Source organism: Sus scrofa, chromosome 4 (genome assembly GCF_000003025.6).
Source record: "Sus scrofa isolate TJ Tabasco breed Duroc chromosome 4, Sscrofa11.1, whole genome shotgun sequence".
In the NCBI taxonomy this organism is placed as follows: Eukaryota; Metazoa; Chordata; class Mammalia; order Artiodactyla; family Suidae; genus Sus; species Sus scrofa.
Window position 1 is genome coordinate 81,006,538 of NC_010446.5, and position 24,550 is coordinate 81,031,087.

The window sequence follows — 24,550 nt, forward strand, 5'->3', positions numbered from 1 at the left end:
AAAACTTTGTTTCTAATTTAGTCTTTTGTGTTCTTCTGGATAGTTTAGTAGTTCCTTCCATGTTGTTTCCAGAACACTCTGTGCATTCTACTTTTATCACATTGTATTTTAATTATTTGTTCTATTTATCTGCTCTGTTTTTAGATTGGAATCCTTGAAGGCCAAAGCAAAATCTTGTTTAATTTAAGACAGGGCCTGGCACTTAGTAGGTGGACTCAATAATGTGCTTTCAAGAACTGGATGTAATTTGTCTTCCAGTTGATGCTATGAAGTGAGGAAACAAAGGGACAAACTGGAAATATATATACATTTTCCTCAAAAGTTTATTCTCAGAGAAGTTTACAGATTAAAACATGAGTAAATAAACACATAGTTATTTATAAAATAAATATAGATGAGAGTAAAACCAATGAAAAAATAATTCTTTGCAGTATTTTTTGTCTTATTTTACAACAGAGCTTCACTGTATTTGTACTATTATTTTACATAGGTGGAAATGGATATTGTTGAAAAACTAGTAAAAATGATACCTTGTGAACATGAAGATCTGCTGAATATCACCCTCCGACTTTTACTAAACCTATCCTTTGACACAGGACTGAGGAATAAGATGGTACAAGTTGGACTGCTTCCCAAACTCACTGCACTGTTAGGTATGTTTTTTAAAAATTAATGACTGTGTTGCTTGGAATTTCCAAGGTCATTGAAAAATTTAGCTCTATATTGAAAAATCTGCTGAAAAAAATCATTCTGCATATGTTCTTTGATGGGTACTTAATAATAAAATAAGCACAATGAATGAAAAATGACACATGCTAGGATTTCTATGGAAGTATAGCATGAAATGGAATAGAAACTTTTAGCTATTTGACTTCATTTACCTGTGTGAAAGTGAAACCAAAGTGAAAATATAGTAATACTACCATGAGAGCAAGAAGGAAAAATTATTCTCTTCAGTATTTTTTTTTTAAAAATGTCATCTAAGTTCTTATATTCTGCCATACCTTTAAAGTACTCCTTACCAATACACAAATTTATGGAAACTTTTGTCATTAAGTAGAAAAGGCCATTTTATATAGCATCATTTAGAAAATATTGTATTGGAGGATTCAGTTTATACATTATTTTCGTTTTGCTGTTCACAAGATATCTGTGTGGCAAGGATGGATTTAAGGGTTAACTCGTCTGTGCTCATGCGTAATACTTCTCACATATAATGCTTCTTAACAGAGTATTAAATAAAAGCCCCTTTCGATCTGTTAAATGTCTGTCTTTATGGTCACCTGCTACCCCCAACCTATATTTTATACCATTTCCACACAGAGCCCCTTGTGGTTCCCTAAACAAGCTCTTTTATGCCTGAATGCCTGTCCACCTAATTTTTTCTTACATTTGAAATGCCGTTGGCTTTTCTTAACCAGAAAACAAATTTTCCTCATCTTTTAAGACTGTTTCTTTTTTTATCAACTACAGTTTTGCATTCTTTTTTTGTAGCTTTCTCCATGTATTCAGATATTTTTAAGCAGTGGAATAGTTGTAATGATTTAAAATTAAGTTTATTCTTAGCTATCTAATGTCTACAAATCTAAACCTCTCATTGACATCATAGTTTTTTATAATACTAGTAGTAAAATTTATTGAACATTTACTGTGCCAGTTATTTTGCTGTGTGCTTTATATACATTATCTTGTGGAATCCCCATCTGAGATCTTTACCCAGGATTATACAGTTGGATGAAAGGCAGAACTGAAATTCAAACTCAGGTATACCTGCTATCAGAGTTGGATTTTTTAACTGCTATAATATACTACCATGTATAATTATGGTAAGTCAGGTGTGATTAAGTAGATAGGCAGAACTATAATTTAAAAATCCAGTTCTCTAAGTCCCCTCAAATAAAAAAAAAAAAGCTTTAAGGAAATTTATTTCTTACTTTTTATTCTCAGAATAGGAAAATCTTTATTAGTCAGTCTAAGAACTTTGATCCATTGGCCAGTCAACAAATATTGCACAGGGTTTTGTTATGCATTTTAGAAGAAACTCTATGAGTACTTCCAAAATCCTTTTGGGAACCAAAGCAATACAAACATTTAGCAAGGAGACAGGAAAATTTTTTAAGTAAAATTGGTGGTCCTTCAATTTAATTTATGTGACCCTTTATTATCATAAATCTAGCAGAATTATATATCAAATACTAGGTCACATTCTTAGTGTATGAAGATGAATAAGTTAAAGTCCTTATCCTGAAAGAATTCATAGTCTGTCTGGTTTGTTTGATATCTAGTCACCTACTTTTATGAAACAAATGATTTAAAAGAGATTTTGGAGAAATTACTCATAGGATACCCATTTCATATATTGTTAACAAATAGTAAATTTTGACATATAAGATATAACATTTAACACACACAAAAAAAGTATTTCTTTCATCTCTTCCAGAGTTCATTTCTGGAGTCAGACTGTCCTGTTAGAATTCTTACTCTTTTTACTTCTAAACATGTCACATGGGCAAGTTTCCTAAATTCTAATTCAGGTTCCTCATCTCCCAAATGAGGACAAGAATTATAACCAACTTAAAGTTTTTTTGAGGATTTTGTGGGGGCATTACATGCAAGATGTTTAGAATAGTACCTGACATATAGTGTTTTCTCAATAGATGTTAGCTATAATCATTTTTCTTAACATCATCATCACTGTCGTGATTTAATGTAAAGTGGACATTCTGTAAGGATGGCTGACTTACCTTTCTCTGAGCACAGATGTCCTTATAGATATTAAATTGCGTTTAAGAAACAAAGTAGCTTACTTATTTTTACCTACCTATGATGTGCATGCAGTTTGATTCAATTTAAGTCAGTCAAATTTTGCTAGTCTGCTATGTCAGAGCATAATGCTAAGCAATATAGAGAAATATTTTTCAATGTGTAGATATATTGAAATTCAAAAGAGAGAATATTCTCATATTGGTGCTTTATAGAAAAAGCACCATTTGAGATGGTCATTGACAGATTCATCATTTTAATTTTAAGGTGATATTTGCAAAGGAAGGAAGAATGGTAGATGTAGAAAGTATTTCAGATAAGATAATCAACATTACCTAAGACATAGATAGTGCTAAGCCAGTGTGAGGAACAATAACTAAAAAAATAATGAGAGATAAGTTTGAAAATATGGGTTCATACTCTTATGTAGTATTATGAATTTTAAGGATATGCTAAAAGTTATACTTAATATAGTTGATGATAGGAATCGTTGCAGGTTTTTGAGCTGATACTAATCAGAGTACTGTTCTAGGGAAATTTACCTGACATCATTCTGTTGGATGCACTAAAATTGCAGTCTAAAGATGAAAACAATAGCCTGTTTTAGAAGCAAGACAAGAAGTAAAGAAAACCTCAATTAGGGAAGAAGTGATAGATCAGGTATGAGACAAAAGGAAAGGACAAAAGTGATATATCATAGGTAGACTTACTGTGACATGGCTGCTGTTTGGATATGGATAATGATAAAGAATTCATAAAAACTCAGTGACTGTTAGGATGGATGGGGAGTTTGGGGTTGGCAGATGCAAACTATTATATTTAGAATGCATAAGCATTGAGGTCCTACTGTATAGCACAGGGAACTATATCCGATCTCTTGGGATAGGACATGAAGGAAGATAATACGAGAAAAAGAACGTGTGTGTATATGTGTGTGTGTGTGTGTGTGTGTGTATGTATGTATATATAATATGACTGGGTCACTATGCTGTTTAGCAGAAATCGGCACATTGTAAATCAACTATACTTTAATAAAAATTAGAAAAAAAATTTTAAAGAATGGTACTACCAGTAACAGAAATAGAGAAGTGAAAAGTAAGTGGTTTGAGGGAGTCAATTATGGACTGGTCTCAGACTTGTTGGAGACACTGTGGACAAAGATGTTCAGTGAGTGGATAGAAACATAGGTCTAGAGCTCAGGAGAGATAGGAGTTAAAAAAGAAAAACTTGTCCAATGGGTGAATAGAACCAGAAAGAGGAAACCATTAAATGAGATATAACAGAGAAATATGATTATTATCAACAAATACCTAAAAAACACGTTAAGTTTAGGCTGTTTCCTGAGAAGCAGTGATGTTTTTGGAGTCTTCATGAGGAAGCTTTGACTAGGAAGCAACTGAAAACTTTTTACTTCCCTTTCACTCATTATTTCAAAGTATTTTTTTTAATTTATTTTTTATTGTTATTTCCCCAACACACTTTTTTTTCCCCACTGTACAGCATGGGGCCTCAGTTACACATACATGTATACGTAATTTTTTTTCCCATTGTCATGCTGCATTGTAAGTATCTAGACATAGTTCTCAGTGCTACACGCAGGATCTCATTGTAAATCCATTCCATGGGCAATAGTTTGCATCTGTATTGCTTCATTATTTTCTTTGAAATATATGAATTCCTAGGGCATTAAATTTTACTACACAGGGAGAGTAAAAAGCTAGTATTATTATAACTTTACATTACATGGGTAGAAATAGATGATATTAAAAATTTCCACCTCTGTTTTTGTCTTTCTCTAAAAACTGAAAGCAAGATAATTCTGTTGAGACAATTATAGTTAGCTTGTCTTAGTAACTTCTTGGCTTATCTTTCTGTGATAAGTATAAGGTGGTGGCTAAATAACATTCCTCATACGAATAGCCACAAAAATTTTCTTGGAGAATAAATTGGGAAAAGTACAAAATGGTATTGTGATTTGAATAATTATTAAAAGCAGTGAGGAAGCTGGTTACAGCTTGGCTCTTTTGCCATGTGAGGAACCAATATTCATTTATAAACTCATGAAAACTTTTCATCTGTCTGAGGACTAATTAGTAGGCTCTAAAATCATTCCTGTTTAGGTAAAGATTCAGTATGTCATACTTCCCCCCCCCCTTTCCTTGCCACAAGTCATTGAATTTGAGCTTAAGCAGTTTCTGTTTTCTTTTTTCCTCAAATGTTCATGTTTTCTACATGATAGGTTTCTCTAGTTCCTCCTTCACACTCCACTTACAAGCTATGAAAGCAATGATAGGCATGCATAGTAAACAAAAAATGTCTTCTAATATTGCAGGGTCAAGGAAAAGAGAAAATGTACATATTGAAGAGAAATTAAAATATACTAGAAAACAGCACCTTTCAGCTTCTCTAAAATGCTTACAAAATGTTCTCTAAAATGCCTTCAAAATGTCTACAAATATTCAGAATACCTACAAGTTGCATCTCTTTACTTATTTCACATTCTTTTTATTTAATTATTTAATGGATTTATTGTTTTCTATTTTATTTCAACTATGAGTTAAATAAGCTTCTTTAAGCCCTTTTATAAGGTGAGCCTATGGGAAAAAATATTCCATATTTCAAGTAACTGATTCATTATGAATATTTGGAACATAACCATTTAAACTTTACAATTATTTATATTTTATTATGTCCCCAAAATGGCCCTTTAATCCATCACTTTCCAGAAAAACCTCTCTATTAAATATCTTAGGAAGACCATACTGACAATACAATATACTATAATACTATGATTATTAATAAACAACCCTAATATCTCAGTAGCCTAAAATACAAAAAAGTTTTATTTTCTGCTCATATGTATATCCATTATAAGTAAGTAGAAAGTTCAGATCTATGTTAGCATTGGTCAAGGACCAAAACTAATAGAGCCTCCCTCTAGGTCACTGTGTCACCAGGGAAGGGAGAAAGGAGAAAATGCAGAATTGCAAGCTTCAAGGCTTCCACTTTGAAGTAACAAATACCATTTTTGCTTTCATTTCCATTGATAAAGCAAATTGCATATCCATGTGCATCTTTAAGGAGATAGGCAGAAATTTGGAAGAAATGGAATATTGAGGAACAGGAAGCCTAATGATCCTGAAATGTATTTTTACATTTTTATGAATCTTAGCTAGGTTTCCAGGATTACCTATAATCTTAAACATTATAGTAAATAACCATATGTAGTATACCTCACAACTGTAGTAGCCCAGAGCACGTTAATTAAAAGCTAGAATTCTGGGAGTTCTGCTGTGGCACAGCAGGTTAAGTGTCCAGCATTGTCACTGTAGCAGTGCAGGTTCCATCCCTGTCCCGGGAACTTTTGCATGACATGGGGGCGGCCAAAAAAAAAAGGTTAGAATTCTGGAGCCAGCTATATGACTTTGAATGTTAGCTTCATCGGTTATTAGCTATGTTATATTGTACAAATTACTTAACCTGTTTGTCAGTTTTCTCATCTCCAGTGTGTAGGTAATAATGGGTTAATGCAGTAAATACTAATGAATATAATAATATGTGAAGTTATTGTAAAAATACATAGGACACAAGTAACTGATATCCAGAAATCAGTCTTTTTTGATAAGTAAGTTTTCCAGGCTTATACCATTAAAGGGTATTTAATTGTTTTGTATTTTAAAATTGATTACATTTTTCTTTTCTTAAATATTTTCTTAAATTTACTTTAATACATAAACATAATTTAAATTTTTATTGAGAAGCAGTATAATATAGTGTTAAAACCATGGGCTTTGGAGCCAGAGTACCTGGGCTCAAATGCTATATGTAAATCTCTGCTATTTTTTTTTTATCATTGATTCAAATATGTAACTCCAAAGATAAATTTTTATGAAGTGCTGATAATTTTTTATGTAGGGCTGTAAATATTAGTGTGCAGAAATATTCCCCCTGCTAAATAGCCCCAGAATGCATGTATTTTTAATTTTTATATACAGTTTTTCCATTTTCCCCTCTTGTCCTTGGCTGCCAATACTCATTTCTTCTGTACCAGCAGTAATTCCATGGCAGCAGTTTTCCTTTTCTCTAATAATATATTTCTAATCTCCTGTGGTCTTGGATGTCAACAACTGAACTTATTTGAAATGTATATTTTGTTAAAAATGAATTCCAAATGAATGCCCGAAGGCATCTCTTCCCAGTAATGTTTATTGCATGGACCTTGTAACATTTCTTTTGATTGCGAAGAGCCTATTTTTGCTTGATTTTGCTCTCTTACATATTCAAAGAAATTATATTTCATGTATGCTAAATGACGTCCTGATAAGTGACTAATGGGCATTTTTATATTTGCTAATATATGTTATTTGTGTGGAAAATTAAATTATTAACTTCTAACACAATGAACTAAACTTCTCAGTTGAATAATTCAAGGTATATTTATTATCTCTGATTTTTATTATCTATAATTTTATACAAGTTGGCATTATAGAGAGCATAGATTTTAAAGGTATAGAAAATAATTCATCTAGAGCGGTGCCTTTCAAACATCTTTTACACAAGTCTATAGTAAGATATATTTTACATTGCATCCAGTTCTCACATGTGTATGTGGTATATATATATGGATGTGTATGTATGTATAACCATGTGTGCATATTAATATACATTATATTTTGGATATATGTTGCACATTTTGTTTTATGTATATAAATTTTAAATGCTCATAAAGCAGTATTTACATTTCTATATGCAATGCACTATATTTTCTATTTTTTCCTATTCTTTTTAAATTCTATTTATGACTTAATCATTTGATTTTATGTCCTCTGAGTTGAGTTAGAAAACTGAACTAGGGGAACTAACGGGACTTCTTTCCCTTCAGATCTTCAGAAATTCTACTCTCTCTTTTGGATTTTTAATGTGTTAAACAGTAGATGTCTTGCAATAATCTAAATTATTCTAGGTTACTCTTTGGTCAGTTTTGGAATGATTCCATGGAATTGACTTTTTTTTTTTTTTTGAGAGGGGAATAAAAACCTGTAAATCAAATGTTTGAAGAATTTGAGGTGCATTTTCTTCACTGTAGTTTCAGAGAAGGAACTAAAGAGCAGACAGTATATAGGATGAGTAGTCAGTTTGTCTTTTTCATTAGAGTAAGTTCATTGTTCGTATATGTTCAAGTAGGCAAATGACTGAATTTAAAATTACCCGTTTATATATAGAAGTTACGTAATTTTTAAAAGATGCAAAAAATTCAAAAGCACTTTTGTAGAGCTGTACATGTGGTAGAGTTTTTCAGTAGTGATTTTTAAGGGTTGGTGTATCAGCTGGAAATGCTATCAGATTTTAAGGTTTTCTTTATTATTATTTGGGGACCCCATAACTGAAAAAAATTATAATGCTTAATAATAGATTATTTTAACTAGAGTATGATGGATCATGAATCTTTCAGGCTCTAATAAAGCTGTGCTATATGAATATTTAATCCCCTTCTCTTGCATCCTGAAACATTTACACTACAACCCCTGCTGTTTTGAGAATTTTTGAATAACTCGGGAAAAAAATGTGCTTGAGGAAGGTTTGGTGATTGAATAATTATCAAAGGTAAAGGAGAAGTTGTGCTATAGTTTTTTTGCTATGTGAAGCTCTGAATAGAAGCAAAAATGTAGTTCAACAGAACCAAAAATTATATTAATTCTGTTTTATCATGTGAGTGTTTTATTTTGGAATTTTAAATTTAGTTTTTTCCTTTGATATCTGGGACACGTAAGAGATTAATAAGGAATTTTAGAAATCATGATTTAAAATTTTTTTTCTAAACTTACCCTGAAATTAATTTGCTTAAATAGTTTTGATCTTTTCTTAGGCATAGAGAAAGAAGGCATTCTCTTCCAAAATAGTTCAAAAATTTTATTTGGGTCTTTGGAAAACTTTATTGTCTAAAGGTTATAAAAACTTATATCTAAATTTCTTTGTTTTTATTTTCTTAAATATTCATTTCTTATTTCATTTTTTGGTATTTTATTTTCCTAAGATTTCATAAGGAATTTAAATTTATATCTGCTTGGTTCAGTATCAGTTTATAATCTTTTCAGTTCTATTAATCTCTGTACTTGACACATCGTTTCTTATATTTAGTAACTTTATGTTATCATTTGGGAGAGGGTGTCAGCAAATGTGATTATATGCAAATTAAATTGGACCTACAAAATTTGTCTTGTTATTGTTAGATAATTTATTCAGGTTTTCTATGATATCGAGTTAACTTTTTTAAAGGGTTTAAAGATTTTCTGGCTCACCTAGCAGTCGGATCATTAAAAATATATATATTCCCTTGTCATAAGTCTTTAAACCATTTGACATTGATATGTCTCAAGAGTGCTTCCTTATGTCAGAATATCCTGAGTTGGGAGATGTTAAGGAAATTCCTTGTCATAGTGTATTCTTCAGTTCCCTGGAAAATGCCCTGATAGTGTTTCAAAAGTAACTTAAAAAGCTAAATTTTCTTAGCTTTTTGTCAAATACACCAGGCAAATGTTTTTGCATCTCTCAGTTGTTACATAAGGCTTGGATGTTTCATACACTGAGTATTGTTTGATGTGCTTGGGATGATATTAGTATAGAACTAAACATAAATATACAGCTGAAATGTGTTCTTTGGATGAGCCTAGTTCTTTGCACATAAAGTTTAAATGTCATAGAGAATGGTATATTGCAGAGTGCATACTTAATAATTTTGTTAAAAAACTGCCAGATTTCACTGATGAACTCTTTGGGACAATTTAGAGTTTATTTACACTGTTTTTTTCCCCTTTGCAAATGACATTGATGTGTATTTTAAACATGAGTAATATTCTAAATTTTCATGTCAGCCTTTCAATTTTTAACTTGATTTTTCAAAGGAATTTAAACTGAAGGGGATTAAACCTTACAAATTATATTAAGTCTTATCCTATAAACATGAATTTTTGCATTTGTTGAAATAAAAATAGAATAGGCACAGCCAACCTAATGGCTAGACAGATTAGGTAGCTACCTCTAAGTTATTGGCAGTCACCACTTTCAGGACTTGCTATTTTGTAAGTTTCTACATACAGTGACTAAAGCATCAGTTTTCAAACTTAGTTTCAGGACCTTTTTACTCTCTTAAAAATAATTGAGGGCCCCCAGAGATCTTTTGTTTATGGAGAGTTATACCTGTGGATATTTATTGTATTCAAAAGTGAAACTGAGAAAATTTTATATGTTTAAAATAACAAACCTACTACATGTTAACGTAAATATTTTTATGCAAAATAACACAGTTCTAAAGCAAAACAAAAATCAGTGAGAGGAGTGGTCATAATTTTACTTTTAGAAATCTCTTTGCAGTCCACCTTAATAGCAGCTGGCTCTCATAGCTCCCTTAACAATATGTTGTGAAATCATACATATATTCCATATATATTATGGCATATAGCTGCTTATAAAATAATGAGTAAAAAACTGAAAATAATACAATAATTAATAATATAATAATAATATATTGGTATTGTTATAAAAATGGTAGGACTTTGTGAATCCCCTTTAGGAGTCCTCAGACTACACTTTGAAAACCAGTGAATTAAAGCGTTCTTTTAAAGCTTGTAATTCCTAGTAAATGCAAACACTCCTGGCATACACCAGATGTCTCAAATTAGCAGGTTAAATCTACCTAGAAGATACGTTTACTTTTGCCAAAATATAGTTTCTTAATTTTGTATTTGGATTTCTAGGTAAGACCCAAACACTCTTATTCCCCTAGGATAATCCCTATTTTCTCTTCTAATTAGACATTTAGTTATATTTCTTACCTTGCCCTTTGGACATCTGAGTGTTCAGCCACTCACATCTTAGTAAGAATCATTTTTACTAATTTCTTTGATGCTTTGTGAAGGGGGAAAGGGGATGTGTGACATGATGTAGGAAAATGGAGATGGAAGACCCTGAGCACAGAGGGACAGCAGCATACAGAATATTCTGGGTAATTAATCAATACTTGACCTTAAGGCTGCACAGCAGTCATACCACATTTTCTTTATCTGGTCATTCTACTCTTTTAAGTGGGGGTTTCATCCCTCTGCCTTCTTGTCCTAAAATCCAACACCTCATCCTCAGCTCATTACCTTTTTTTGCTTCCTGTTTCACTGAAAAAGTAGAAGCATTCCTATTGCCATACTTACCATCATGCCTGCATTTGTGTCTGTACTCTGTTTTTCTTCCATTATTATGAACTTAAACACATTTACCAAAGGCCACACTCCCTTCCCCCATCTCATTCCCTCTTGCCCATTCAGGATTCTTTCTCCTTCAGTTCTCTCCTCTGTCCCACATCATTTCCCTCACTATTTGATCACTCCCTTTAACATACAAATATACTATTATTTCATCCATCTTAATTAAAAATTCTTCTTGACTCTTCACACTTTTACCTTTCAGCTCTTGTCCCATTTCTTTTCTTCCCATTATTACAGAATGCCTAAAAGGAATTGTCTTCATTTCTTGTCTCCAGTTTCTCTCTTCCTTTTCCCATGCATTTATATCCTTTCTCTCTGTTCTTTGAGCTTGCTTTCTTTCTCCCCATCTCTGACTGTTCCACACACTTTTTAATCCTTTCCAATCAGGCTTTCACACACCCCTGCAAACACACATACACCATCACACTACTCTAGTTGAGTTCCAGTGACTTCCACATTGCTAAACTCGAAAGTCAATTCCCAGCACTCATTATTTAACTCATGAACAGCACTTAATATAGTTTTCTCCTCTGTTAACTCTTTTCATTGATGTTCCAGGACACAGTACTGTTCTAATTTTCCTTCGTGTATGCAGTCCATGTGTCTCCTTCCTGCTTCCATCTCCTCTCCCCAATCTCTAAGCATTAGAATAACCCCCAGAGCTTAGTCCTTAGACTTTTTCTCTATATATACTTAACCCCCTGGTTCATCCATTCACTTTTAATACTCTGTCTATACTGATGACTCCTCAGTATAATTAGAAGGATAATTTCAGCTTCTTCTTTGATTTTCTTACTCCAGACATTACCAGTTGGATGCCTTATTAGTATCTGAGATTTAACATGTTCAAAATTAGCTCTCCTTATGCCTCTCCTCCCTTCCAAACCTTTACTTTCACAGTCTTTAAAATTTCCATAAATATCAACCTCCTCTTTCTTAGTCAACTAACCAAAACTTGGGGAAGTTATCCTTGACTCCTGTTTTTCCCTCCTACTCTACATGTTGGGTCAGGTATCTCTATCTTTAAGATATACCTGCTACAACCCTGGACCTAGCCATGTCTTTGCTGGTTTAATATAGTCACATCCTAACTGGTCGTGTGCTTCCATGATTTCCCCACAGTTTCTTAATGAAACAAACAGACCTTATTAAAATTTAAGTTAAATTATGTCATTTCTCTGGTCAAAACTCTTCCAGTGATTTCCCATCTCAGAGGGAGAACCAAAGTCCTTATAATGGCCCCAAAGACTATAAACTCCATGAAAATATAGAGTTGTATCAGTTTCATTCACTCCTGTATTCTCAGTGCTTACAGCAATACCTGGCATATTACAAGTTCTTGAAATTTTTGGTGGGTGGTTTGATAGATTGATGTATGAAAGGAACACTTGAATGAACATCGAAAGAGCTGAGCTTGAGTCTTCTTTCCCTTCACTCTTCATTAGCTGATACTAGGCAAGTCAGTTGATCTTCAGTGATCCTCTTGCCTTTAGAAAATAAGAGAATAAAACCTATTTCATAGTATTGTTATGCAAATCAGATGAGAGAATTCATGTGTACTTATTTCATAATTAGAAAACCTTGTACAAATGTTAGTTATGATGAGGAGGAAAAGGAAGGGGAACTCTTAAGGCACTAATGGTTCCTTGATGAAAAAGGTCAGGAGCACAGAAAAAAGTCTTCTTGCTTCATGAGTTTTGACTATTTTTAGACCTGGTTATAGGGAGTTTGTTTTAAACATTGAAATAGGACTTTAATTTCATTATATGATATAGTTTTCCTTAGTGAATTGTATAATTCAGGACAGGAGTCTTCTAATACGGTGATACTCAAAGTGTGGTCCACAGACTAGTAAGTATTCATAAACTCTTATTGGTCTGTAATGAATAAATCCAGAAATTGAGAGAATAAACACTTATATTCTTGCAGCAATGTGTCTGCTGAATATAGTGATAAAAATTTTGCTGTACCATTTGCTTATAATTTCATTTTTATTATACTTTACAAAAGTACTGGTCTTTGACACATTGGGAAGAAAAATAAAAACCTGGCTCTCTACCTCATATAGTTTGAGAAGCACTGTTCAGATAGATGAAATGACAGGTTTCATCCTAGATTAGCATACTGTTCTTTTAAAGTATTCAAAAGTCCATATAATATTGTACCTATCATCACAAATTACCATGCCTTGGGATACTTCCTTAGTTCATTTATGGCCAGAGATGAAAATGTTTCCCCTGAAATTAAGGAATTAGTGGTATTCCCTAGAGATGTTACTAAAGCTTTTCAATATTTATAATTGTATTGACTGAAGATGAAACTCATACTCAAATGTTCATCAAGTGCTTAACTTGTATTAGGCACTTTAACATATAATTTACACATCTATGTGCAAGTTAACTAAAAAAGCTAACTTATCAGACATCTTTGTTAAAAGTTACCCTTTAATCACCAGGGCCACACTGCCCATTGATACATGATGTATGACACAGAATATTATTAGTATCAAAGTTTGATCTATAATTTAAATCTTGATCCCGATCATCCACTGTGTAAATTTTGATTCCTCTAAATTTGAGGCTTGTGAGTCTGCTAATTTGCATGGCCAGTTTGTGCTGAAACTAATTTTATTGGCTATGGCAGAAAAATTAGGATTTCTAGATTCAGTAGGACATTGTCAAGGTGGTTTCACAAATCCACATGCATCGTTTCAAAATGAATCCAAGTGTTAGACTATATTCTCTTCAGTGGAAGATAAATTAAGTTTTCTAAGGTGTTCTAGATAGATATAAATGTTCTTACATTCTGTGAGTAGACCCAGAATGGTTTTTCGAGTAAAAATGGCACCTGATTCATCTTGATCTAGGTTACTTTAGGTAATCTGTGTTTCAAGTCATTTTCCAAGGCTGTAGAAAGATTTTATCAGCGTGTAGGGAGTCAGACCAGGTCAGGAGTTAAGTGATAAATGTTTGATTTCTTCCGGTTGAGACCAGTCTGATTTCCCTTATTGTTGGTCACCAGAGTAGATTTACTGTTGGACTCTAAACTTTGATCGCTTAAAAATTAAGTGTTATTTTCTTTGACCATTCTGTCATATATCCTCCAAAAAACATTGAAAAAATTAAGTTCTGAACACCTTTGAAATTCCCCAAAATGTTAAATTCACTGTTTTCATTATAGATTAATATGATTTTATCTGTAATTTTAAGGCGTCATAAAATAAATAAAGCTTGTGTTTATTTTGTAAAGAGAGTGATACTTGGTAAATTACCTTTTCTTACCTTTTTTTAAAAACTCTTTGCAAATGATCATAATGTTTTCTAGTTGGAGGTATTTTCCATTTTTTAAAAACTAAGTTGCCTTTATGATGGTTTCTTTAAGAAACTTAAATTTTTTTTTTTAGTAACTTCACTTGACCTGTTCATTACAAAACTGTTATGGAATTTCACACATCAGTTTCAGTATGCAGGTCCTCATAGACTTACTACACTGTTTCTCAATTTTAATAGGCCTCATTTATCCTATAAATAAACCTACATTTCTTACCTGATCAAGTGAGCAAACAATAGAGGTCATATGTGGCAATCACTTTTAACAAAAAGCACATGTTTGGTTGTCAGGGTGAGGGAGAGTCATATCAAGATTGCTTGAAGTTATTAATGGCAGTAAAATTTATGCTTCCTCCTGTTTTCCCAATTAAATCAAGAAGCCTTTTTTCTTAGGATTCTTCTATCACCAGCTGGTTCCAATACTGTGTGTGAATATTGCCTGAGGTGATTCCATTTCTAGATGGTAAAAGCCAACCAAAGCACATCAGTGATGTGGACCTGTAGGCTAGAAAGCAGCCGTTGTTAAGGGCTTTATTTTGGCCCTTATCATTTATACTGCAGGTATGCATATTTGTAGGTGTATTATAAATAAATTGTAGTATGCTCTGGATATAATAAAAGAATATCATATACAAGGTAATAGAATAGTTGAAACGTATTGAAAATATTTGAAAAAAAACTACATGGCAAAATATACAATTGTATATACTAAAAAAGAGTGAAAATATAACAAAAATGCCAGATTTTAGAGTACTTACTTAATGAATATGTCTTAATGTGCTAGAGGTATTGAGCTTAATGGTAAATTTACAGTTTCAGTTTCTTATAATTTTTAAGTTAAATAATTGGACAAAAATCATTTATCCATGAACCACTGTATTACAAAGCTATTGTTTCATTTGTTTTCATACTGATCATTGCAGTTTATAAATTCTCTCATTTCCCCACCTCAACTCATGGTTAAAAACTCTTTTATCTATTCATTTCAAATCTCTATTAGATTTGACTTGAAACAAATCCATTCTAAAAGGGAAGACCACCCAGTAGAGCTGCAGTCTTAAAAATTGGTCTCTCCCATAGTGGCGCAGTGGTTAACGAATCCAACTAAAAACCATGAGGTTGCGGGTTCGATCCCTGGCCTTGCTCAGTGGGTTAAGGACCCGGTGTTGCCGTGAGCTGTGGTGAAGGTCGCAGACATGGCTCGGATCCCACGTTGCTGTGGCTGTGGCATAGGCCAGCAGCTACAGCTCCAATTAGACCTGTAGCCTGGGGAACCTCCATATGCTGCGGGAAGTGGCCATAGACAAGACAAAAAAAAAAAAAAAAATTGGTCTCTCCAGGGTGTTCCCTGGTGGTTTAGTGGTCAGGACTTGGTTCTTTCACCACTGTAGCCTGGGTTCAGTTCCTGGTCTGGAGCTGAGATCCTACAGCAAGCCTCTGCACGCAACAGCTTAAAAAAAAAAAAAAAATTTTTGATCTCTCCAAATTCGGTAATTAAGGCTATCTAATCATACTGGGTGTATATCTGTAGTCTGTGCTCTAGTAAGTTAAATATAAAATGATGCAGAAAATGTACAAAAGGTCATCTAATATACCTGCAGTGTATTTTTAGTATATTTCAGTATAGTCTGTATGTATGTTCAGTAATTGTTGCAGTTATCTTCAAGTGGTGGTTTTGCCTGTAGCATTTTCACTAAGGGCACCATCTCTACAGTAAACTGAAAGGCATTTGTGATTTTTGAAGTATGTTTTATTCACATAGACTTTCTGGGGGTAATTTATCCCTTAACGTTGCTCTATTCTAATATAGGAGTGCTTGTATTCCCACTTCTCTTATCTTTTCATGGACTGTTTGTGACTTCAAAGTGAGTTTTTCACTTTGAATGAAGACATGGAGTGTAGAAGGGAATGAGAATCTGGCTAATAATGTGACCCATAACTTGTGTTCTCACTCTGTTTTTACAAAGTGTTGGGCTGGGTCTACTGCAGAAGCGGAAATTTGGCTTTGAGTTCTGGTTTTCAGAACTCATATTTCTGCTTGACTGAACTGTGAATGGAAAATCCCAAGTGTCTTACAAAATTAGTAGCTAAATGGGGTTTTTACTAATCATTTCAGGGATTTAGAAAAAAAAACAGAAAACTGAAGACATTTTAAAATTCAAAACCCATCAGCATGTGTTTTGCCCTTTAATTGGCAGAAAATCGATTTTGAGAGCAGCCCAGAAAGCTGACTTTTTTTTCTCCTTTAGCTGCTCCAGCTGAACTACAGCTGCCAATTTCTTTAAAAAGAAAAATTTTGAATGTACTTTATAAGTGCAGTAATTCCCACAAAATCAGTTTGCTGGAGTTAATGACCAGTTTGTTAAGGCATTAACTGTTCTCAGCTGGGAATGGCCAATTTGGGGGAGAATGGCTGCACAACTGCTAAGATAATTTAGTAACACTTTCAAATAATGATCCAGCTAATTAACGGTGAATTCCTGTGGAAATCCTATCGAAGTACTTATGACCTCTGCATTTACTAGCCAGTGAGTTCATCATGATTCATGTTTATTACCATAAGTACCAAAGGAATCATAATGACTAGGCCATTTTTTTTCACCTTGGCCTTATTACTCAAACAGATCTGACTAATCCACCTCTAGTCATTAAGGACCTAGTTCTCAAAATATTCAGTCTTTTCATGGCTCTGCTCAAAAATCACAGAGCCGTTGATACTATGCCAGAATACTGACTATTGGCAGACTGTTTTAACTTGGGATGCCATTAGAGAATAATTGATGTCTGTAAGTCTTAAAGGAGCCTTTTTGAAATGTCTGCCATTTGTAGGATGTGGAGGAATCATAGTTGGTTAGCTGGAGTTTATGGTTCTTAATCATGTATTCTTATGGGAAAATCATACCTCCCAGCCCCAAATTTGCTTAGGATATGCAAGGGGTTTTTTTTAGATTTATTTTTTTAAGAACTTGGGTATCTTTTCCTCCAATGAATAAAGAAGACTATTAGCTTTCTTAATAAAGGATAAGCTTTAATTTTACTTGGACCATTTAATCTCTCTTAATGGCTATGTGATCTTTAAGTTAGCCTTTAAGTAATAGTAAATATTGGCTTCCAGAAAGCCTCTACTTTCTGTGTGCAGCTGTTTGAAGAGATGAATTCAGGTTATTTCCAGACGTCTTCCCCTTCCAAGTAGTCACTTTTCTCCTACAATACTTTGTCTTTTGTTGCAACCGTCATATATCTGCTAGATGCCATAAAGTTTAGTTGTGTTTTTATCAAGCAATTAATCACTTGTATAATCATTTATAATTCAGTGAATAAGATACCTGTGGTTTATATACTGTAATCTTCATTTATGTATTGCAGTTCTTTAGAGGAGAATGGAAATATGTGATTTGTAATAATAAAATATGAATTAGAATAATCAAGGTAACAAGATCATTTATGAAATATTTACATCTTTTTCTGAGTAAAGGAGCAAGTGTCAGTTTATATCCTTTTTCATTCCCTTAATAAATACAAAATGAGAGGAAAATCAATTTTATGGATATTTATAAATCAATTAATTGATTTCTAGGGAACCTTTACCTAGGTAAAATCTAGAAGGCATTTCAGCAACTTGGGTTATATAGACCTCTGAGTACAATATTTCCCTTAGATCTGTCATCACCTCCTTTCATACTTGCCTCAAGGGAAAAAAAAATCTATGATGTAGTTCTAATCATATTCCAGTTTCTTTTGTTCAAGTGTGCACAGCCCAAACAAGTGAGGAAACACCTTTAGATTTTATTTGCCTGGGACATGCTACTTAAAGGTAAATGAAGTAATATAGCCAGCTAACTGTGAGGTTTGTTCCTGTGTCCCCAGACTTCTTGCTCTGTTTCCTTTCATCTTCTTATAGCCCATCACTTCCACAACCATTCCCCACTCCATGAGGGAAATTAAGTTCTGTGACAGACAAGAAAACATGGAAGAGGAAGAGAGGTTCACAATGGGTTTGTGGTAGAGGTGGTGGAAGAACACATACTGATGACAATAATCTGTAGTTTGATTATTTTCTTTTCTCAGATTTTGTCCTGATTAAGGGATTTATAACCCTGTAAGAGTGAAAGTCTGATGAAAGTTTCTTATCAGATATAGGTCACTGAGTGGAGCCTTGAAATATGAGGTGGCTCTCCTAAGCCCTTACTCTGGGTATAGCAGAGCTTTCTAGGAAAGCGACTAGATGAGAAAGACAAGTGGCTCAGCGACAGGCTCAGAATATACCTGTGAACCCTGTGTAGCTCATCTCGGAGAAATCTTGGCTGCCTCTTACTAAAACGACTTTACCTCTAACTATGGTCAAATCTTGAAAAACACAGACAGTATATATCTATATCTACATGGGGACTGTGATAATAGTGTTTTGTTGGTAAAACAAAAATGTTATAGTCAACATAATATTCAGGAATGCCTACTGGGAGTTTCTGTTGTGGTGTGGCAGAAAAGAATCCTGCTAGTGTCCACAAGGATGTGGGTTCGATCCCTGGCCTCGCGCAGTGGGTTGGGGTCCAGTGTTGCCATGAGCTGTGGTCCAGGTCGCAGATGCAGCTTGGATCCTACATTGCTGTGACTGTGATATAGGCCAGCAGCTGTAGCTCTGATTCAACCCCTAGCCTGGGAACTTCTATATGCTTTAGGTGCAGCCATTAAAAAAAAAAAAAAAAGTAATGCCTATTGAATCAGTTTATTTTGTGTCAGACTTAGTACTACTTGGACATAATCCTCACGTAACAACTCTGAGAAAGACACTGTTGTTATCCCATTTTCACAAATGAAGAAACTGAAGCACAGAGAGTTTAAATAGCATCCAAAAGCCCATTTGTGCTGGTAAGTGGCAGAGCCACAAATTGAACCCAAGCAGTCTGCCTCTAGAGCCTGAGTTTGAACCACAGTGTTATATACTGCTTCTATTTACCACTCTACTCAACTTTTAAGCCTCTTGCACCTTGTTTTTCTCATAAAATCAAATACTGCTTGATAGCTCCTCTTGCCCAATTCATTGAGAGAGAGTTTTAGAACTACCATAGATCTAGTCCCCTAAACTGCTTGGGGCATAATGCAGTTTGTCCCTGTCAAAATTTTAACGCAGTTCCCTGGTGGCTCAGCAGGTTAAGGATCCTGTGTTGTTACTGCTGTGACTCAGGTCTGCTGTGGTGTGGGTTTGATTCCTGGCCCTGGAACTTCGGTGTGCCACAGTCACGGCTGGGAAAAAAAAAAAAAAAAAAAAACACCCCCTTCCATAAAAAAAGATGACTCATCCATTGGAACCTACTGCCTCTGGGCACAGGTCCTCTGATAAATAACTGATTATTTTTCTACATTTAATCTCCCCTTTCCCCTCTTCTGTCATCTCCCCACCTTTTTTTCCACAACCCTCAGACCCGTAGAGTCTCTTGCAACTACATTTCCTTCTTGTACTGTGCCACTGAGGAATGATGATAATAATTTATGTTTATTTGGCATTATTTATTTCACCCTTTCTGCTGCCTCTTGGAAGGCTATTTAGAGAGTATATGCACATAGGCTTTGTAGTCAGACCTAGGTTTGAATCTCAAATTCAAAACTGTGTTTCCTTTTGAAGGATTCATAACCTTAATGAATGTCATTATCTCCAAATCAAAGTTAATGCCTACCTCTTCAGCTGTTACAAGGGTTAAATGAGAAAACAGATGCTTAATATGCAGTGGCAACTATCGCTGTTCACTTAACCCTTTCTCTTTTCCCTTCTCTCAAAGAATTGTAATTAAAAAGATTGGCTATACACTGATCTTTTGGGATAGCCTTATTTCCCTAGAGCTTCTGTTGCCTTTAGTCCTTTAGTTTTAGCATACTTTTGGGCATGATAATCATTTTAGGTGAAGATTATGGGAAATTGGGGACATGTTCAGAAAATTTTTTAATAGAAGATCACAGATAAAGAAGAATTGGGAAGGTATGGGAGAAGATCAAGGAGCTTTCACATTTGGCCATAAGTATGGGGAGAGGAGAAAGAAAAAGCACACAAGGGCAGAATTAGAACTGACAGCAGAATGAGTCATCCTGCTTTCCAAAACTAGATATTTAGTTTTGCTGTTTAAAAAAAACATTAATATATTTTGTACCTGAGATGTTCCTTGCCTATATTATTCACCTACTTTTTAGAAATTATTATAATTTTAGGACTCTTTTCCAGATTTTTTATTCCATCACATACCCTTTATCCTGTGTTATCCTTTGGAACTAACACATAGATAATATATAATATATCTATATTAATTATATATGTAATATACCATCTATATTATATAATGTATATATACATATATCTATATATCATATATAATCACATATAATATATCTATATATCATTAGCTCTAGAAGGACCTTCCTTGTTACCCTTTTTATGGAGTACAGATCTCTTAAATGTGAATCTTTCTTTCCTTTAATCTTACATGAATTGATGTACTACTTTAGAACGTTGCATTTTAGAATCCTTTATTGACACTAGCAATAGACAGACTGTCCTCAAACATAGACTCCTATTTCATTCCTTATTCCACATTGAGTTTTAATATGTTGGATGATTGACTTTGGTGTTAAAAAAAAATTTATGGTTATTGACTTCTCTGTTTCTTTTACCATTTATTTAGTAAATTGTATAACTTGGAATTCTATTTTCAGTAAATTCATTATGATAGAGAAAATGCCCTCAAATAATATTTTGTAAAAATAACATAGAACTAGAGAGTTCCCGTCATGGCTCAGTGGTTAACAAACCCACTAGTATCCATGAAGATGCAGATTTGATCCTTGGCCTTGCTCAGTGGGTTAAGGATCCCACGTTGCCGTGAGCTGTGGTGTAGGTCACAGACACAGCTAGGATCTGGTGTTGCTGTGGCTGTGGCATAGGCCAACAGCTACACATCCGATTGGACCCCTAACCTAGAAACCTCCATATGCCACGGGTGCGAACCTAAAAAGCAAAAAAAAAAAAAAAAAATTACATGGGACTGGAGCCGAACAACAGCTGAACAACATATAGAAAGAAACTGGAATAGCAGGGAAAGAGACCCTTGTCTTCAGAATATGAGTTTTCCATAGGACCTTATTCAAAAAGATTTTAAAATATCTTAGTCCCCAGAAAAAAAGTTAAATACTGTGAGTATAATCTGACCAAACGCCTATGGAAAACTTTCCTCTCTGGAGAATAAAGTTGGAATTTTTCATTTTGAATCTACATACCATGAAAAATCTATGCAAAGATTTGTTTCCCCATGGCAAGTGTGTTTTATACCACAGTAAGTATAAACAAAAGCCTTCAGCAGTGTAAAAATGTGATTAAAATCTCTGAGTCTTTTCTTAGATAGAGCTCAAGCCCAATGTTTTGCTCTGATCTCAAGAGCAAAACCTTGGGGTTAAGAACACTCAGTCTCTGCTTTTCTCTGTTTTGGAGTAAAAATTGGCACATTTTTTTGCATTGCATTTCCCTCCAAATGAAATGCTCACCTCAGAATACTTAGTATTTTCTACAGAATACTGTATTTCCTACAGCTGACTTGTGTTTCTGACTTAACTAGTCTTAATCTTAAGATCATTAAATAGTGATTTCCCCTTTATTATTATATCTTAACTTTTATCTAAGTCTGTGGTCATTATCCTTAGAGCTTGTCTCTCTAATTCAGCTTCTCTCTTCTCCATAGATTGTGCCGTAAAGTTTTTCAGATACTAGAAAAGACCAACATTTACTTAAAATGATTTGACTTGGACTTATTATTCTGTAAATTTTTTTTAATTATAATGCCATAGAAAAAAGATATAAAATATCAAAATAATTATTTCACATAAAATGTAGTTCCTGCATATGTTAGTGAATTCATAGATTTTTAGTTAAGCTGAAAATGTTTACTAGTAATGTATTCATCTGACAAACATGTACTGGATTTTATTATTTTTATTTTATCCCAAGAAGTCATTTTTTTCATTGATGTCAAAATCCATAGAAAATAGGATTTAACCAAACATTTTTAAAGGAAGCAGAAGTCTTGATTTAAAAAAAAAAAAATTCTATTTTAAAAAGGTGTTTTTGGAGTTCCCGTCACGGCTCAGTGGTTAACAAATCCAACGAGGAACCATGAGGTTGTGGATTCGATTCCTGGCCTTGCTCAGTGGGTTAAGGATCCAGCATTGCTGTGAGCTGTGGTGTAGGTCACAGACGTGTCTCAGATCCTGCATTGCTGTGGCTCTGGTATAGGCCAGCGGCTACAGCTCCAATTAGACCCCTAGCTAGGGAACCTCCATATGCCGCAAGTTCGGCCCTAGAAAAGATGAAAAAAGACCAGAAAAAAACCAAGTGTTTTATTCTGTTGTATGTCAGTATTTGTCAGTCTTTTATACCTGATAATAATATCTTACTTGAAAAACCATTTCACTTATGATATAAAAATGAGAGGTATTGTAATATACCTTTGGTATATATGACTTCACCTCTGGTAAAGATTTTGGAATTGGAGAAACTTATGTTTAAATTCCTACTCAGACACTTAAAAAGCTGCATAGCGCGTATTTTTCTCTTTGTGTTAACGTTCCCCATCTGAAATGGAGATGATAAAATTTATTTGACAGATGGTTTGGGCTTTTTTTTTTTTTAGGGCTGCACCTGTGGCATATGAAAGTTCCCAGACTAGGGGTCAAATCAGAGCTGTAGCCTCCGGCCTACACCACAAACACATAGCAGCACCAGATCGGAGCTGTATCTGTGACCTACACCATAGCTCACCGCAAAGCCGGACCCTTAGCCCACTGAGCAAGGCCAGAGATTGGACCTGCTTCCTCACAAACAATATGTCGTGTTCTTAACCCACTGAGCCACCACAGGAACTCCTGATATATATATATTTTTTTAACTCCAGATACCTCCAAGGATTTCTCAGAGCCCCAAAATTTCCAAATATTCCCAATGGAATACCGTTTTTTAGCTAAAACTTTTAAACTAAACAACTTTTCTAGCCCAAGTTTTGTCACTGACTTTAAGATCATAAATAGGTCCTTAAAATATTGTCTGTCTGAAAGTATGTAAGATTGCATAATGTATGTCCCATTTTATTTTCCAGGTCTATGATATACCATTAATTTTTCTTTTTTTAGTTTCATGGTGTGTAAAATTAAAATAATCTTACCTCAAAAATTCTGAGACAGTTCTTAGACTGTGCTTAGTTTATACCTTTTAGCAATTTATGGCTGTATATTCTTTTAATGCTGCAAATAGTAATCTAATTTTGTCATTTATTTTATTTTTCCAGTTTCTGATTCATAGGAATTAAGTATCTTTTTTAAAAAACTACTTCTTACACATTAGCACTGTCAATGAAATGTGTTAATCACATATTTTGGTAAAACAGGAAGGATGGGAAAGCCAATGGCTAAATCTGGGCTCCTGAAAACAATTAATTCTTAAGTTTGTGGTTAATTTTTTTCAGAAGTATACTTTATACAATATATATGATCTCTTGGGATTTAGAGATGGTTTCACAGATAGTATGCTCCAAACTTTGGAATTGAAATAGGGAGCTCAAAGTATTTTCTAAATTAGGGTTATATAAGTGTATTTTGATTCAGTAATTTGTTTTAAAGCATTAATTTGAGTGTGTTATACAAAAAAAAATTTTCTTTGTTATCATTCCATGCAAGGCATGGCATAGTACAAAATCTTACCACGTCCATGATTTCTTATTTCCAGGCAATGAAAACTACAAACAAATAGCAATGTGTGTTCTTTACCACATAAGCATGGATGACCGCTTTAAATCAATGTTTGCATACACTGACTGTATACCACAGGTGAGTGGGTGAAGTGTTCTTTTTAAAAAAGCATTCAAAAAGGTGTGTTTTTTACTTTCCTCTCTGGATTTGCCAGGTAACTTTTTTCATTAAAAATTCCCTCTTAAAAGTAATATGAATTTGTTATGTAAAATCTGGAAAGTATATAATAGTATAAAAATGAAAAAACTATTATCCCAAACCCAGAGATAACCATTTAAAATGTTGGTACATTTTCTTCTACATAGTTAAAAAATAATATATTATATTGGAATTATATGTCATATGTAGTTATATATTGCTTTTTTTTTGCTTTTTACTTCAAAAAGTATTCATAATAGTTGTGTAATATTCTATTGCATAAAT

The 24,550-nt window shown here is 33.7% G+C and overlaps 1 protein-coding gene across 8 annotated transcripts in view; it reads left to right on the top strand.

The window, feature by feature from the left end:
• Positions 1–24,550, top strand: part of KIFAP3 (kinesin associated protein 3) — a 183,104-nt gene that overhangs the window by 84,506 nt on the left and 74,048 nt on the right. For all 8 annotated transcript variants that reach the window (XM_021089425.1, XM_021089424.1, XM_021089426.1 and 5 more), the window contains 2 exons: positions 491–653; positions 24,105–24,205. In XM_021089425.1, the coding sequence (XP_020945084.1) occupies positions 491–653; positions 24,105–24,205 (264 nt within the window). The remainder of the gene's footprint in view (positions 1–490; positions 654–24,104; positions 24,206–24,550) is intronic.